Below are 15,541 nucleotides of genomic sequence, written 5' to 3'. Positions count from 1 at the left end.
GTCACAATATGCTTGAAGAGTTTATTTCCTGTGGTATATCTGAATGTGAAGAAGTAATAACTAACTTTGAACTTTTTTTTTCGCTTTTAAAGTTGAAATAGTTTATCATCAGAAAATTTGTTTTTTGACACTGAAGTAATTGTAGTCATGCCCACTCTCTTTGATTGGCAAGCATGGTACAGACCAAGAACCAGATTTTGCTCTGTTTTCAACTGATAAATCTGAATCTGTTTGAAATGACTATATCTTTAAATATAGATCTCAAACAAGTTCTCAAGATTTATTTGTTCAAAAGTTAGTAAAAATGACCGTTTTAGTGCCAATATATAAATGATGATTTTGTCAGCAAGAAGCATGTTTGAGTTTGTGATTTGTATATGTCTGTTAAAATGTTACCTGTTTGAGAAATCAACAGATGAACTAAATTATGATGTGTCATACACTCAGACCCGTTTACAGGTGAGTTGGTGTATATGTATTTAAGTTACTCTCGATTAAAATGTAATGCAGAGGGGAGCTTCATACATCCAAGGTTGACTCTAGTTTTATTTTGTATCCATGCCCTGTGATTGTATTGCAAATGCTACTACCTTTGGGATAACTAGTTAACAAAAAGGTAGATGTTTGGATGCTGGTTTGCAATTAAACAGTTTTGTAACCATTTCTGTACATTTCAGGAGCTTGTTCGAAAAGGGATTCCTCATCATTTCCGTGCCATTGTGTGGCAACTCCTATGCAATGCACAAAATATGCCCATCAAAGATCAATATTCAGAACTTTTGAAGATGACTTCCCCATGTGAAAAACTTATAAGAAGAGACATTGCAAGAACGTATCCTGAACATGAATTTTTTAAAGAGAAAGATAGTCTAGGGCAAGAAGTTTTATTTAATGTGATGAAGGTAAATCTATCTTTGAATGCCATTCCTTAAGAAGTGTAGCCTCTTTAATGCAAAAAGTTTGGTATCTGAACAAGAAAGAGAAATATCAGATGTGATGTCATTGGAAATTTGAAATTATTTTCCTGTTGATTATGTGCACTCTTCCCTTTGTGTTTCTTACATGACAGCAATCTTTCAGAGCAATTACCAATTTAATGCCATACTGTTGATACCTTTCTTAGAGACTGATGCTCCTTAGAAACACACAAATTCTAATTTGCTTAAGATTCTTACAGCTTGATGAGTTTTGAAGAACTTAATTCCAAAAATGTATGTGGCATTATAATCTTGCCCCTGTTGTAGAAGAACTTTACCTGAAGACTTTGTCCTTAGAGCTAATGAGTTTGAGGTACTTTCAGGTCAAGTTAGGCAATTAGCTACAATGCATCTTGTTGGCGGTGCATTTTTCAACCACTTTGCCCTGTTGGTGGATGCAAAGTACATTTGTGTGGTGGGTGGAATGCCACATTGTCTTGGATCTTGTCCAACTGGTTGCATTGTCAAGCTTCTTGCATGGTAGGCACTGAACTCATTCAGGCAGATGGAAAATGTTGCATTCCACACGTGTATTGCCAGTGTGAAAAATAGACAAGAAAATTGGAGCAAGGATAGGGGACTCAGCGACTTTGCCCCACTGTTCAGTATAATTCTGGCTCAAGCATTCCAGGCCTCCCCTCCTGTGCCAGTTCCTTAAACCCTCAATTTTCCAATCATTTAAAAAATATTTACCTCTATTTTAAATATCTCCAGGGTAGAGAATTTCTGCAAAAATACATTTTCACACACATTTGTTTTAAATGACTGCCTCACACCGCCGTCCTTATCTTTGTTCCCGTTTAAGACCTCCCGATCATGAAAACATCTCAAAGTATCTGTATGCATTGTCATCCCCCACTAAGGATCTATGAGATCACCCCTCATTCTCTTAACAGTTAAAGAATATAAATGAACCTTCTTTTGCCTCATGGACAATCTATTCATCCCCTGAATTAGTATGATGAATCCATTCTGGGCTTCCTTCCATATGGCTTTCTTTGTTCTTATTTAAGGTGAACCAAAACTATTCTAATTCTCCAGGATCAGCATCCTATCCAATTGTCATAATGCCTACTTCCAATCTTCAACCTTCTGGTAAGGAAGAGCCAACTATTTTAACAACTTGCAGTACCTGCCTGTTTGCGGTTTGTGATTCATATACTTGAACCTAGTTCTTTCTCTAATTCTCTCATTTGCAATCTATCTCCACTAGCCTTTTGATTGCACTGACTGAAGTGTATGACCTCAACTCCCTTGCACTGAACTAGATTTTGTCAAGTTTTTATCCAGTCACCCAGCCTTGATTTTTGTTGCATGGATCAAGATATCATCTTTGCAGTATACCCTTCCTCTCATTTTCATGGTATCAGAAAACTTGAATACCTTGGATTTTGTCCTTTTGCCAGGTTCTTAATTATTGAGGACCAGGACCTGATCCCTGGCCACCATGCTAATTATCTGAAAAAAGATCCATTATTTCCAATCTCTAATCCATACTAATGCATTTCCCTATATACCATGAGTGTTTTAAATGTCACCTTGTAAATGCCTTCTTAAAATTCACGAACATAACATCTATTTGCTTGCTACATCCTCAAAGAATTCAAGCAAATTTGTCAAGTATGTTGAACCTTTCAAAAAATTGTTCATTTATTTGATTATATTAAACATTTCTGAGTGATTAATTATATCATCTTTGATTATTGCCTTCAGCATCTTGCAGCAATAAATGTTAAACTCACTGGCCTACAATTTTTTGCATATTGTCTTCTACCTTCCTTGAACAAGGGAGTCTTAATGACAACCAGTTGGTGGCTCTGACATTTCACCATCATGAAGTGCTTTGAAAGGTTGATCATGGTTCACATTAACTCCAGCTTTCCACCATCCTTGATCCACTCCAATTCTCATACCATGGCAACAGGTCCATGGCATCAAGGACACCTACGTAATTGACTAAAGCTCTGCCTTCAGTACAATAGCATCAAATAAACTCATCTCCAAACTTTGTGACCTTGGCCTCAGCATTCCCTTTGCAACTGGATGCATCAGGCCACAATTAGTGGATTGATGATAGCAGCTTCTCCATGATCACTCTCATCACAAGGGCCCCACAGGTCTGTGTACTATGTTTCTTGCTATACTCCCTGTACATCTATGACTGCATGGCTGAACACTGCTCCATTAATTTGTTGATGATAACACTGTCATGGCCAGTTAAACAGTGTGTCAGAGAATAGCAAGGGGAAAGAGGGTTTAGTGGATTGATACCAGAGCAACAGTCTCTCCTTCAATGCTGACAAGACTAACTGGTTACAAACCAGAAAAGGTGGCGGTGCTCATATCCTGTCTGTATCATTGATGAAGAGCTGGAGACACTAGGCAGCTTGACCTCACTGGGAGTAAACATTTCCAGTAGTGTGACCTGGTCCATCCATGTCGATGCCAAAAAAAATCACACCAGTGCTACTAATATGTCAGAAACATGAAAGTGTCCCGTCAAGGTGAATCACTCAGTAATACAGGACAGCAAGAGTTGTGAATACCACTCAAGCATCATACAGAGCCCCCTCCCCTCCATCAACTCCATCCATCACTCCCATTACATTGGAAAATCAGCCAACTTTAAAAAAAAAAACTCATTCCACCCATTAATTCTCTTCGCCCTACTCCTGCCTGGTATAAAATTCATGACTGTAAGATCAAGCATCACCTGATTCAAGGCATTTTCTTTCGCGTTATTTCTCTGAATGAACCTCGCACTGATAAAGTAATGTTTTATTTGCTCTGTGGTTCTGCATTTCTCTCCTGTGTGTTACTCCCTGTCATATGAATGAGGTGTCCAGCTGATTCGCTCACAAAACAAGTACAATTACTGCATCCTGGTAGATGCAGTCACTCATTGGAGTCACATTTGCTCTTTTCCTGTTGATTTGTACCCTCCAATAACTTTGTTACAAGGCCAGAGGACCACAAAACCCAGCAGCAATAGATATACACCAAGACAAATGGTTACTTAAACAAAAGTTGCTTTTAATTATCTTTAAACATGAAAACAGGATCAAACTTTAACTTATTACTATTAACTTAACTAACCTAACTTAACCCCCTTCTAATTCTAAGCGTACGTGTATGTAATGTGTATGCAAGTTCAAAGAAGTTATTTGATTCACAGTCTAATCTCACTTCTCATTCCTCCAAGTTCACTGGTTGCAGGCAATTCTTATACCGTGCACAGAATTGAACATTTATGAAGTTTACCAGGCTTTGGTGCTTGAAAGGTAAATGGTAACTGCTCAGGAAGGTTCTTGTCGGTTTTCAGAGAGAGATTTGTTGTTCGCTGGACACCCATAACTGATTCCTTGTAACCAGCCACTTCACTGTCTTGCCGAAGAAACTTGCCCCCCCTCAGGGTTCTCCAGATGATAACCTCTTTCTTTCATGTCACTACAGAGTTCCTTTTTGTTACTCTTATTTCAAGTGAAACATTAGGCAGCCAGACCTCTCCTCTTATATGAACCACAAGGGCTTTGACTAGGCTGAACTAAGCACTCACAACCCATCTTCCAAATGTGTTTTTTTCCACAAGCTTTCCAGTCTGTCCTGTTCCAGTCCCAGCTGCTGTTGAACTGTAAAACTGCCAAACTGAATCCTCTCTCTCAGAGAAAAGCCTGTTTTACTCTCTCTGCTTGCAAAACCACATGACCCTCTTAGAACAGCAAATTCCACTCCAGACAGCCTGCGGCTCTGACAAGTTCTTTCATCTGTTGCCTTTTTGTAAGCAACATCCGTTACTGACATCTCTTGGGCACTCTTCAAAGCTTTTGTAAAGGCTCCTGAAGTCAGCCTGTCTAGCATGAGCAGAGCTCTAGTATTTTAAATAAGATCTGTTTGAAAATGTTTGTATGTGACCTACTCTAACAAACCTGCCACAATTTATCTGCCAAAAACATATGTATAATCTGTCACAACTTGGTGAGTTTTGAAAAACTTCAACCAATGAACTCCGTGCCCACTTGGTTTAAAATCCACATGCAAGCCATCAGATCCTGGAGGCTTGTCTGTCTTTAGTTCAGTTAATTTTTTGAATAAATTGTTTCTCATGATTGTAATTGCTTCAAGCTCTTCTGTGTTATTTTAAACTGACCCATGCTGTTATCTTTGAGATATTTGTGGCACACTATGAAGGCTAGTTTAAAATGTTTTGGTTTAACATATTTGCTGTGCACCAATGGTTCTCAACCTTTTTTCTTTCCACTCACATCCCACTTTAAGTAATCCCTATGCCAGTGCTCTGTGATAGTAAGAGATTGCTTAAAGTGGGATGTGAGTGGGAAGGGAAGATTGAGAATCCCTGCTCTCGACCCAATTGTTACTGGAACATTTTGCTTGAGGAAAATGGTCATTGGCCCATTTCCTTTGGAGTTATGAAACTGTGCACATAACGAATCAATGAGAGATGATTAAAATAGTGGTTTTCAAACCTTTTCTTTCCACTCACATACCACCTTAAACAATCCTTTACTAATCACAGAGCACCTATTGGCAGAGGGAATAGTCACAACGTTGCGCTAAATGCTATGCTAACTGTGTCACCCTTGCAATTTGTTTTGCTCTTACTTGCAAGGTGTCTCTTTTGGTGCTGCTGCCAGTTCTTGATATGTAAGGTCGTAGCCCAAGAGACGTAGAAGATCGAAATCTACTGCACAGTACTGGCTCTTTGGCCCACAGTGTGGTGCTGACCTAATAACCTATTTGAACAACTGCCTAGAATTTCCCTACTGTATAACCCTCCATTTTGCTCAGCTCCATGTACCTATCCAATCATCTCTGTAAATATCCTATTGTACCTGTCCCAACTACTGTTAACAACAGTGCATTCCATGCACCCACCAATCTCTTTGTGTAGAACTTGCATTTCCCCTCTCCCATGTAGTTCTGAGCACCTTAAAAACAATGGCCCATTGTTTGAACAATTTCAACCCTCAGGGGAAAAGCCTTTGACCATCTGCATGATCAAGGTCTCTTGTCCTCTTGTACAACTTTACCAGGTCACCCCTCATCCTTCATAGGTCCAAGGAGAAAAGACCAATTTCACTCAATTTATTCTCAAGGCACACTCTCCAATCCACGCATCATCCATATAAATATCCTCTGTTCGTTCTCTAAAACATCTACTTTAGAAGTTTTCAAACTTTCCGCTTACGTACCACTTGAAGTAATCTCTATGTCATAGGTGCTCTGTGATTGATAAGGGATTTCTTAAGGTGGTATGTGAGTGGAAAGAAAAAGTTTGAAAAACAATGAAAGATATAGATATCTTTCGTGTCATGAGGTGACCAGAACTGAACATAATATCTGACAGATTGTTTCATTAGTCTGACAGTTCTGTGCTGATCAATTTTCAGTTTGTGAACTAAGGTGTATTATTAATGGAGCTTCTGGTTAACTGATACCAGGACAATATCCTGTGGGGAAAGGTGATTTACTGAAGTGGTGAGAAAGTACAAGGAATTGAAAAGTAATGGAAGTAAAATGATGCAACAAGATTGGAAATGTCTCATGACAGCTGCTTGTTTCTCCTGGATGGATGAAGCAAGAAGATGAATATCTTGATGTACTTTAACTAGAACTACCTGTTGCCAGCAAGCCGTTTCAATTTTAATATTCCACATTAATTTTATTTTAAGTATCACCCTTGCATAACTTTACCTCTCAACCTGTTTCTCTTTAAAGTGGAGTCAGGATACAGTGAGGTCATGATAACTAATGACATAAACTCCCTTGAACATGAACTCTCTGTGGAGGGTAATCTCCAAGAAGGAGCAGATTCAGCAATTTGAATTGTAAATTTTTTTTTTTAAGCACCTGTATTTTTAACAACAATAGCCTGACATTTGTGTAGAGTTAGTAAGTAAGGTAAGAGCTGTATCTGCAGTATGGTTTCAAACTTAAATTTGTTAGTTTTTACTGGACACCTGAGAATTTAGGAATTGAACAGAAGAAGCTAGTACAAGATGACCCCACTGAAGTACATTTGATGTAGAAGTGTACAATGTAGGTTTATTTAGACATGGTTGAATCGTTTCTTCAGTCATGTTTGCTCTTAATGGGAGCAAACAATAATTCATCTTATAAATTAAGTGAAGAGTAACAAAATATACAGTGTGCAAAGTGTTTCTTGGTTCATGTTTGTAGTATGTAGTACCGTGTATTTTCTGAACAGCCAGATTACAAAATGTATTACCATTCATCTTTAAAAAAATTTTTCTTGCAGGCCTATTCACTGGTAGATCGTGAAGTTGGTTATTGCCAAGGGAGTGCTTTTATAGTTGGACTTCTTCTTATGCAGGTATTATGGATTTAAACTTTAGAAGTTGCTCTTTGTGGGATTGCTGTGCTACTTGACTGTTTTCTGATCCAGTACAATTGTCCATACCACAGCTCTACACCCGAACATTCTAGAAACATAGAAGATAGGAGCAGGAGTAGGTCATTCGACCCTTTGAGCCTGCTTGCCATTCAACGAGATCATGGCTGATCTTAAAGTTCAGTACCCCGTCCCCGCCTTCTCTCCTTAACCTTTAATACCTTTATACTGAAGAAATAGATCTAATTCCCTCATAAATATATTTAATGAACCTGCCTCTACTGCCCTCTGTGGCAATGAATTCCACAGATTCACCACCCTCTGGGTAAAGAAATTCCTCCTCATCTCGGTCCTAAATGGTTTGCCTATTATCCTCAAACCATGGCCCCGGGTTCTGGATTTTCCCACCATTGGAAACATCCCATCTGCATCCACTCTGTCCAGTCCTGCCAGAATTTTATATGTCTCTATGAGATCCCCTCTCAATCTTCTAAACTCCAGCGAGTACAATCCCAATTTGCGCAATCTTTCCTCATAAGTCATTCCTGCCATTCCAGGTATCAGCCTGGTGAATCGCCTCTGCACTCCCTCCATTGCAAGAACATCCTTCCTTAGATAAGGTGACCAAAACTGCACACAATACTCCAGGTGGGGTCTCACCAAGGCCTGTACGGCCTGTACAGCTGCAGTAAGGTATCCTTGTTCCTATACTCAAACCCTCTTGATATGAAGCTGTTGCATATCGTTTTGATTGAGACGGGGCTGAATGTGAATAATTTAGAATTTATAAGAGAATTTCTGAGAATATAATCTTATGCAACAAGATTGTTTAAAATTAACACAGTAAAATCCAATTATCCAAAATCCTCATTTATTCAAAATTTCTTTGGACATGGAAGGGATGTCTTTTCACCTCCGAAAAATTTTAGATAAATGGGGATACCCAAAACAATGAGAAATCCTCAGTATCCAAAATTCTTTCAGAGCTGAACTGACCTCACAGGTTGAAAAAAAAAATTCACCTGACATGAATTTAGAATTGTCCTCGTTTCAGGTAACTCCCTCCCATTTCTCTTTCTATTTCTTCTTTACCTAACCCTATTGACTTTTCTCTCCAACTCTCCCATTCAAACTGCATGCCACTGTCTCCCAGCCGCAAGCTGTTGGACAATCCCTTGTCCTAGTGTCATCAAAGAGAGCTGCCCCCTCCGGGCAGGAGCGGGACCTCGATGGGGAGGTGTCGATGATTGTCAGTGGCGGTTGGGAGGGGAACTGTGAGTAGGCGAAGACTGGGTCTGTGTCTGGCTCCAACCTGTGGAGAACCAGGATGCGAAGCTGGAACAGCCTCTGCCAGAATGAGCCCACGGGACACAGGAGCCCATTGACTCAGTGAGTGTTCCACCAGCCTGGGAATCCTCCTTGGGGATTGGCGGCAGTGGTGGGGATGTGTCAGGGATCAGTGGTGGCGATTGGTAGGTCTCAGTGATCGGTGGTAGTGTCGGGGATCAGTGGCAGCCAGCATTTTTTTGGTGAGAATTAAACATTTTAATGCTTAAAAAGCCTTCCCTTGTTTGTTGTTGTTTAAACATTGATACAAGTGGTTTGCTGTTGCTGCTGGGCTGTTTTTAAAAAATGGCCAGTTATCTGAAAAATTCACTCATCTGAAATAGGTCCGGCCCTGACCATTTTGGATAATTGAAGTTATACTATATATAGTGAAATACTAACCATGCACCTGTGATCATTACAACCGAAAGAAGTGAACAGAAACGGAAATAACCATATAACCGTTCGCGGCTTGGAAACAGGCCATGCCGGCCCTTTGAGTCCGCACCGTACTGGGAGTTAAAACAAAGCCTGGTGATAACTTTGTCCAAAAGGTGCTCCGAACACCATGGAGGACATTGGAGGGTTTATTATTTTTTTAAGACCTGCCCCTATCTTTTCTGGAGTCCCCATTGAAACTTCTACCATCTTTCACATTCTTCTGAGGACCTTGTGGTTGAAATTTGCACCAGGGTCCTTTGCTTCCATTATTAGGCCCTTTCAAACAACTGCACCCAGTTAGCCTTCCTGGGACCCGGATACGATTACTGGGTCGAGGTTGCAGGATGCACCTTTAAAATCGAAGACGTACCTACCTGTTAATCACTAATCTGGCAATCTAAGGGGGATCCTACCCCTGCAATGATGCAGTAAAAGAGACGTCACACACTCGCAGGAGCTATTGGTCGTCAATCTCCTCCCACCCCTCCCCCCACCCCTCCCCCCACCAAACCAGCTATCATTAGCCCACCTCCCCTGTCAATCACCACCCTTCCCCCAATCAGTCGACATTCTACCCCCCCACCCCCAGAGATGTGCTGCTGCTGTAAACGGGGGTGGGGGGTTGGTTGCTGCCACAATGTGCCGCTCCGGTTCATGGTGGTGCCTCAATGGGGGAAAGAGGGAGCAAATAGCTGTCTTCCTTACCCATAATAACCGCATGGGGGATTATAGGTAAGGAATATGGCCATTGCTCCTGCACTTTCATATTGAGCAGTTGCTGCGAACTAGAGCCCCCCCACTCTTACCCCCGATCTTTCCCTCACTCTTACCCCCGATCTTTCCCCCACCCCCCTTCCTGATCGTGCAGCGACTTCTTTTCCTCCTATGGCAGCAACGACCTCTCTCCCCACCCCCCCCCCCATGGCAGCGGCCTGTCTCCCCCCCCACGGCAACGACCTCTCTTCCCCCCCCCCCCCACTATCACAGTTTATTTCCCCCCGATCAAGCGCTGATGTCACCCGGAGTACCTGGGTCAGCCATTTCCCTTTTCAAACTGCCGGACCAGGATGCCTGGGTAAGTTTTTACTGGGTTCCCTGAGGTAGGTCAGGGACTCAGTTGGGTTCTGACTGGGTTGACCCGGTTGGATCCTTTCAAACTGCTATGTAACTGGGTTGCTAATCGTCCAAATTGCCCAGTTAACCCCATTTTACATGGTCGTTTGAAAGGGCCTATTGACAGAGTTTCCAAGCATCTGTCCAGTTCATTTATTCTCAGTTTCGTTAGATTTGATGCTTGTAGAATACTTTGTTACCAAGAAAAAGTTGCATCTCCTGCTTCCTCCATTCTCATAACCCACTAAGCACTTTCCAGACCCAAGTTTATATGTTGCTGAACGGATGTAGCATGGAAAGAGACTATTTGGCCTGTCAGGTCTGAACCAACTCTATGGCATATTCTTTCATATTTTATCTTGATTGGTGCAATTGAATTTGCCTCCACCTCTCTACAGTCTGTTGAAACCTTGCCCTAACTTGGCTCTGCAAAAACATTTTTTCTTCTTTCTAAGCACAGTTTAGAAACATTGACCTATTAACCATGAATGATAAAATAGTCCTTCACAGCATAAATTATTGATGATTTTGGATTATTCCCATTTGAGAGTGAAATTCAGTTGATTACTTTGTTTTTTTGCAACCAACTCTGTGCCTTTCCTTCATGAACATTTGCATCTCCAGTCAGGATAGCATTTATAACAATAACAAAGCTCATTATTTTGGCAAGTTACCCAAGAAAAATTTGTTCCTAAAGTGTTGTTGACCTTTGTCCTACCATAGCTTTGAACCTATCCATTTTAAGTTGATCTTCCAGCAAAATTTGTGCATTTGTCTAACATTTTTCTTTGACTGAATGCTCATGTATCTGGAGAAACAGAAAATCTGCAGATGCTGGTATCTTCTCTAAACAGTGAGTGGCTGGAGGAACTTCGAGGGTCAGAAAGCATTTGTGGGTAGAAATGGTTAGTCGGTGTTTCAGATCAGGTCCCTTTATTGAGCCATCAGTGTCTAGGATTTAGTGGGAGAATCAAACCTTAAATAAACTTGGAAAATTCTGCAAACGTCGAGCATACCAGCCATCATCTATGGAAAGCAATCATAACAGGGTTGTAGATTGATTGGACAATTTGGGTGGCACGGGCTCATGAGTGGAAGGGCTTGTTTCCATGCTGTATGTTTAAACTAAAATAAATGAAAACATTTAATATTTTTATTATAGTCATGCACTACAAATTTATATCAAAGCCCCTGCTTTTACACTCCAAGCATTTTGTAATAAAGTGAAATAATTCAAACATCCCTCTACTACCTCATCTTGCAGACTAAGTTTGTTTTATGTACTTGGAATCTGAGATCCTTTGTACTACAACATTATAATGTCTTACTGTGTAATTATTGTTTTTGATTTTGTATTCCAAGTTCCAAGCATGTGAAAGTACAGGTACATGATCCTTTATCTGAACATCTAAAATCCATGAAGCTCCAAAATCCAGCAAGTGGGGGGAAGGGGAGACTGCCCGGTCGGGGGAGACGGCCGGGTGGCCGAGGGACCAGCGGTCGGGGAGATGTCTGGGTGGCCGAGGGTCCAGTGTTTGGGGGAGGTGGCTGAAGGACCAGCATTTGGAGGAGGTGGCCGAGGGACCAGCGTTTGGGGGGGGAGGCTAAGGGACCGCGTTTGGGGGAGGTGGGCCGGGCGACTTGAAGGGGGTGGGGGTGGATATTGCAGCACAATTCGGGTGGGCTTTCTGAAATCCGGAAAAATCTGCAATTTGGAACACACTGTCCCCCAGGGGTTCCAGATAAAGGATTGTGTACCTGTATTGATAATTAACGGATCCACCTATCTAAAGTGCATGTTTATTATTTCCTATTAAGATGCCAGAGGAGGAAGCATTTTGTGTTTTTGTGAAACTAATGCAAGACTACAGACTCCGTGAGCTCTTCAAACCCAGTATGGCTGAGCTAGGCCTCTGTATGTACCAGTTTGAGTGGATGATACAGGTAAGAGTAAAATGGATCAATTCAGGAACTGTATGTTTCAAAAATAATGCCACAAACTAATTAACTCTGTCTCATGCATTATTTTTAGACCATGGAATAAGAGTAGATGTTTGAGGTTTTAATTTATTTGTTTGAACCCTATCAAAAAATTAAGTCTAGTTTCCAAATGTGTGGGTTTTTTTGGTGTAATTGATTTAATGCCTATTAAAAATTCAGCGAATTAAAAAATAATCCTTCAATCGGTGTCAGGTGTATGCAAAAAGAAGAGTTAATCGTTACTGCAAATTTGCACTTAATGTCCCAAGTAGTTTAGTGAAAGATGTTCCCTATGTTTGCTTCATGATACCTTTACATGATACTTTATGGAATGATGTCTTCATGACAACAAATTGCAAGTAATCCAACATAGTAAATCATCATATAAGATTAAAATAAACTTCTTCAGCGATTGGCATGGTCAGCGTAGCAGTTAGCGCAACGATATTACAGCGCCAGTGACCCTGGTTCAAATCTGGTGTTGTCTGTCAGGGATTTGTACAAACTCTATGTTGGTTTGCTCCGGGTGCTCTGGTTTCCTTTCACCTTTAAAAAAGTATCAGGGTTGTAGTTGAATGAGGGTATTTGGGCGGCATGGGCTCATGGGCCGAAAGGGCCTGTTACTGTGCTGGATGTCTTAAAAAAATAATTTAGATGCTTGCCTGGCTGTGCCACTGTAGATGATTTTAATTAACTTGTTTTTTTTCTATGCAGGAACAGCTACCAGAACTTTATGTGCATTTTCAATCCCAGAGTTTTCACACTTCCATGTATTCTTCATCCTGGTTCTTAACTATTTTTCTGACTACATTTCCATTGCCAGTGGCTACAAGATTATTTGACATTTTCATGTCAGAGGTAAAGTAATTGCATATCGAATAAAACCTAAGTGAAGGAATGCAAGTTTTATCAGTTTCATTTATGAGACGAGGTAAATCTTCTCCACCAGTTGCTGCAGAAGTATGCTTTAAAAAAAAATTATATCATGATTGGGAAAGAAGATGTTTCCAATCATCATCCTTGTTGAGAATTTGCTTTTGTTTATGTACTTTTCAGGGCCTTGAGATTGTTTTTCGTGTTGGGATAGCCATACTACAGTCTAATCAATTAGAATTGATGCAGCTTGACATGGAAGGAATGTTACAGGTACAGAAGAAGTTATCCTCATTATTTCCGGTGTACAAAAGAAGATCAATGTCGCAATGTTTCTTCATAGTGTTTCACAGTATTAATTAAATCTGTCATGTTTTCACCAGCATTTTCAAAAGACCATTCCACACCAGTTTGACAGTGGCCCTGACAAGTTGATCCAAACAGCTTATCAAATTAAATACAATGCAAAGAAAATGAAGAAGTAAGTAATACTCCATTTGATTTAAAAGTACAAATTGGAGAATCATTCAAAACTATGGTTCTATATTACTACTTGCCTTTGAGTGCATAAAGGCGACTCGTCTATAAAACGGTCTAATTAGTCACCTTCCTTCAAGGCTAATGGAGACTCCAGGACAGCTGCTCGGAGATTCTGACACCCAGGAATTTGAAGTTCTTGACCCTCTCCACTACGGAGCCCTCCAAGGACTGGGTCGTGTTCCCCTGACTTCCTCCTGAAGTCCACAATCATCTCCTTGGTTTTGCTGACGTAGAGTGCAAGGTTGCTGTCATTTACCATTGAGTTGAATGTTCCTTGAAAAAACCTTTAGACTACAACTTTTTTCCTTAACTCTATTAGAATAATATAGTTTTTTAACTTGTTTTAGATGTTGTAGAATACATATACTGTATAACACACATCACTATACCTATTGTCAGGTTGGAAAAGGAATACACTACCATAAAAAATAAAGAGATGGAAGAGCAAGTAGAAATTAAGGTAAGTGATAGATTAATCACTCAGTGATGCACAAATAAATCCAACATTTTAATTGCTCAAAAACCATCTTTAAGGCATGTTCAATGAGTTACTGTCTCTAACTTTACCCTGATCGTGATTTTTTGGGAATATTTTATTTAAAATTTTACCAAAAAAAAAATTCACTTAATAAAAAGTTATACATATATAAAAAAGAATTCATGTGGTATATCTACCCTCGCTCCCCTGATATTGATTGATAGAACATAGCACAGTATAGGCCCTTTGGCCCACAGTGATATTCTGATCTAATAACCTACTTCATTGAAGAATTTTTCATTTTGCGTTCAATAATGCTATCTGCAGAATTAACACTTCATAATCTGGCTATTTCTTCCACCATTTAATAATGCTTCAATGTGTCTTTTTAGACCATTGTTCATTTCTTCTGCTGAATTTTCTATCTCGCCAATTTTTAATATCCCTCCTTTCCTGGATGTTGAAAATTTAAAATGCTCAGAAAAATAAATTAAGTCCATTGAACAATGTTGTGAGTATTCTTCACCACTTGTTTTGAAATGTTCTCACTTTTGGTGAAATGTCATTGTACCTAGGGGTCTCTGTTCTACTCTCCTAGGATAGCTCACCCTGTATCCCACATGGTCAAACTTTCTGGACCAGCCTTGCATGTGGGACTTTGAAAGGCCTTGCTAAAATCCATGAAGACAATGTCTGCTGCCTTGCTCTTGTCAATATCCCTCATCAGCTAGTGCTCCTTAATCATGCCAGTGTTTCCTTTCGCTCTAATGGGAACATGAAATCTCCCTAACACATCAAAAGTCTTCCACTTTTTCCCTTTTCCCTTTTAACAGTCTCTCCCAATCATTCTGCAGAAGTTCCTGTTTAATCCATCAAAATTAGACTTTGTGGCTGAGTTCTGTCATTTTTCCAAAACTATTTTAAAATTAATAGAATTGTGTTCACCAATCCAAATATGCTCTCACACTGACACATCAGCCTCTTGCCCTGTCTCATTTCCTCAGAGGAAAGTTTTGCTGCTTCTTTTGATAGTCCAAAGGGAATGATGGTGAAAGAGAGTGAAGTATTGGTGAGTCAATGTATCAGGTTGTTTAACACAGCTTTGGTCTTATTAAAGGAGGGGTACAATTGCATTAGAGGCCATTTAGAAAAGATTATCTAAGTGGATTGCAGGGGGTGAGAGCATTGTCTTAAGAGAGAAGGATAAGGTAAAACTCATTGATCTTCCAAGAAGCGTGCAAGATTCAGAAGGAAATTGAGTAGATGCTTGGGGAATGTAGAATGAGGAGCTTAGATTCAGAATAAGGTTAATTATTTTTGCCATTAACTGTCAACTCGACCTCTCACTGCCACGGCACCAGACCTCACTGGCCATGGACTGTAGCGGACCCCTCCTATAGTACATCCGCTACTGTATCCATGCATTCAACCGCCGGGTTTACA

The 15,541-nt window shown here is 40.3% G+C and overlaps 1 protein-coding gene across 11 annotated transcripts in view; it reads left to right on the top strand.

The window, feature by feature from the left end:
• The window catches only part of evi5a (ecotropic viral integration site 5a), a 271,867-nt gene that overhangs the window by 100,977 nt on the left and 155,349 nt on the right, over window positions 1-15,541 (top strand). For 10 of the 11 annotated variants that reach the window (XM_069939244.1, XM_069939236.1, XM_069939239.1 and 7 more), the window contains 7 exons: window positions 678-902; window positions 7,255-7,329; window positions 12,046-12,171; window positions 12,922-13,065; window positions 13,264-13,353; window positions 13,464-13,561; window positions 14,020-14,080. In XM_069939244.1, the coding sequence (XP_069795345.1) occupies window positions 678-902; window positions 7,255-7,329; window positions 12,046-12,171; window positions 12,922-13,065; window positions 13,264-13,353; window positions 13,464-13,561; window positions 14,020-14,080 (819 nt within the window). The remainder of the gene's footprint in view (window positions 1-677; window positions 903-7,254; window positions 7,330-12,045; window positions 12,172-12,921; window positions 13,066-13,263; window positions 13,354-13,463; window positions 13,562-14,019; window positions 14,081-15,541) is intronic. The other variant, XM_069939241.1, reaches the window with a different exon arrangement.

The sequence above is a fragment of the Narcine bancroftii genome, chromosome 5 (genome assembly GCF_036971445.1).
Source record: "Narcine bancroftii isolate sNarBan1 chromosome 5, sNarBan1.hap1, whole genome shotgun sequence".
In the NCBI taxonomy this organism is placed as follows: Eukaryota; Metazoa; Chordata; class Chondrichthyes; order Torpediniformes; family Narcinidae; genus Narcine; species Narcine bancroftii.
This window is presented reverse-complemented; position numbering and strand designations above follow the sequence as displayed.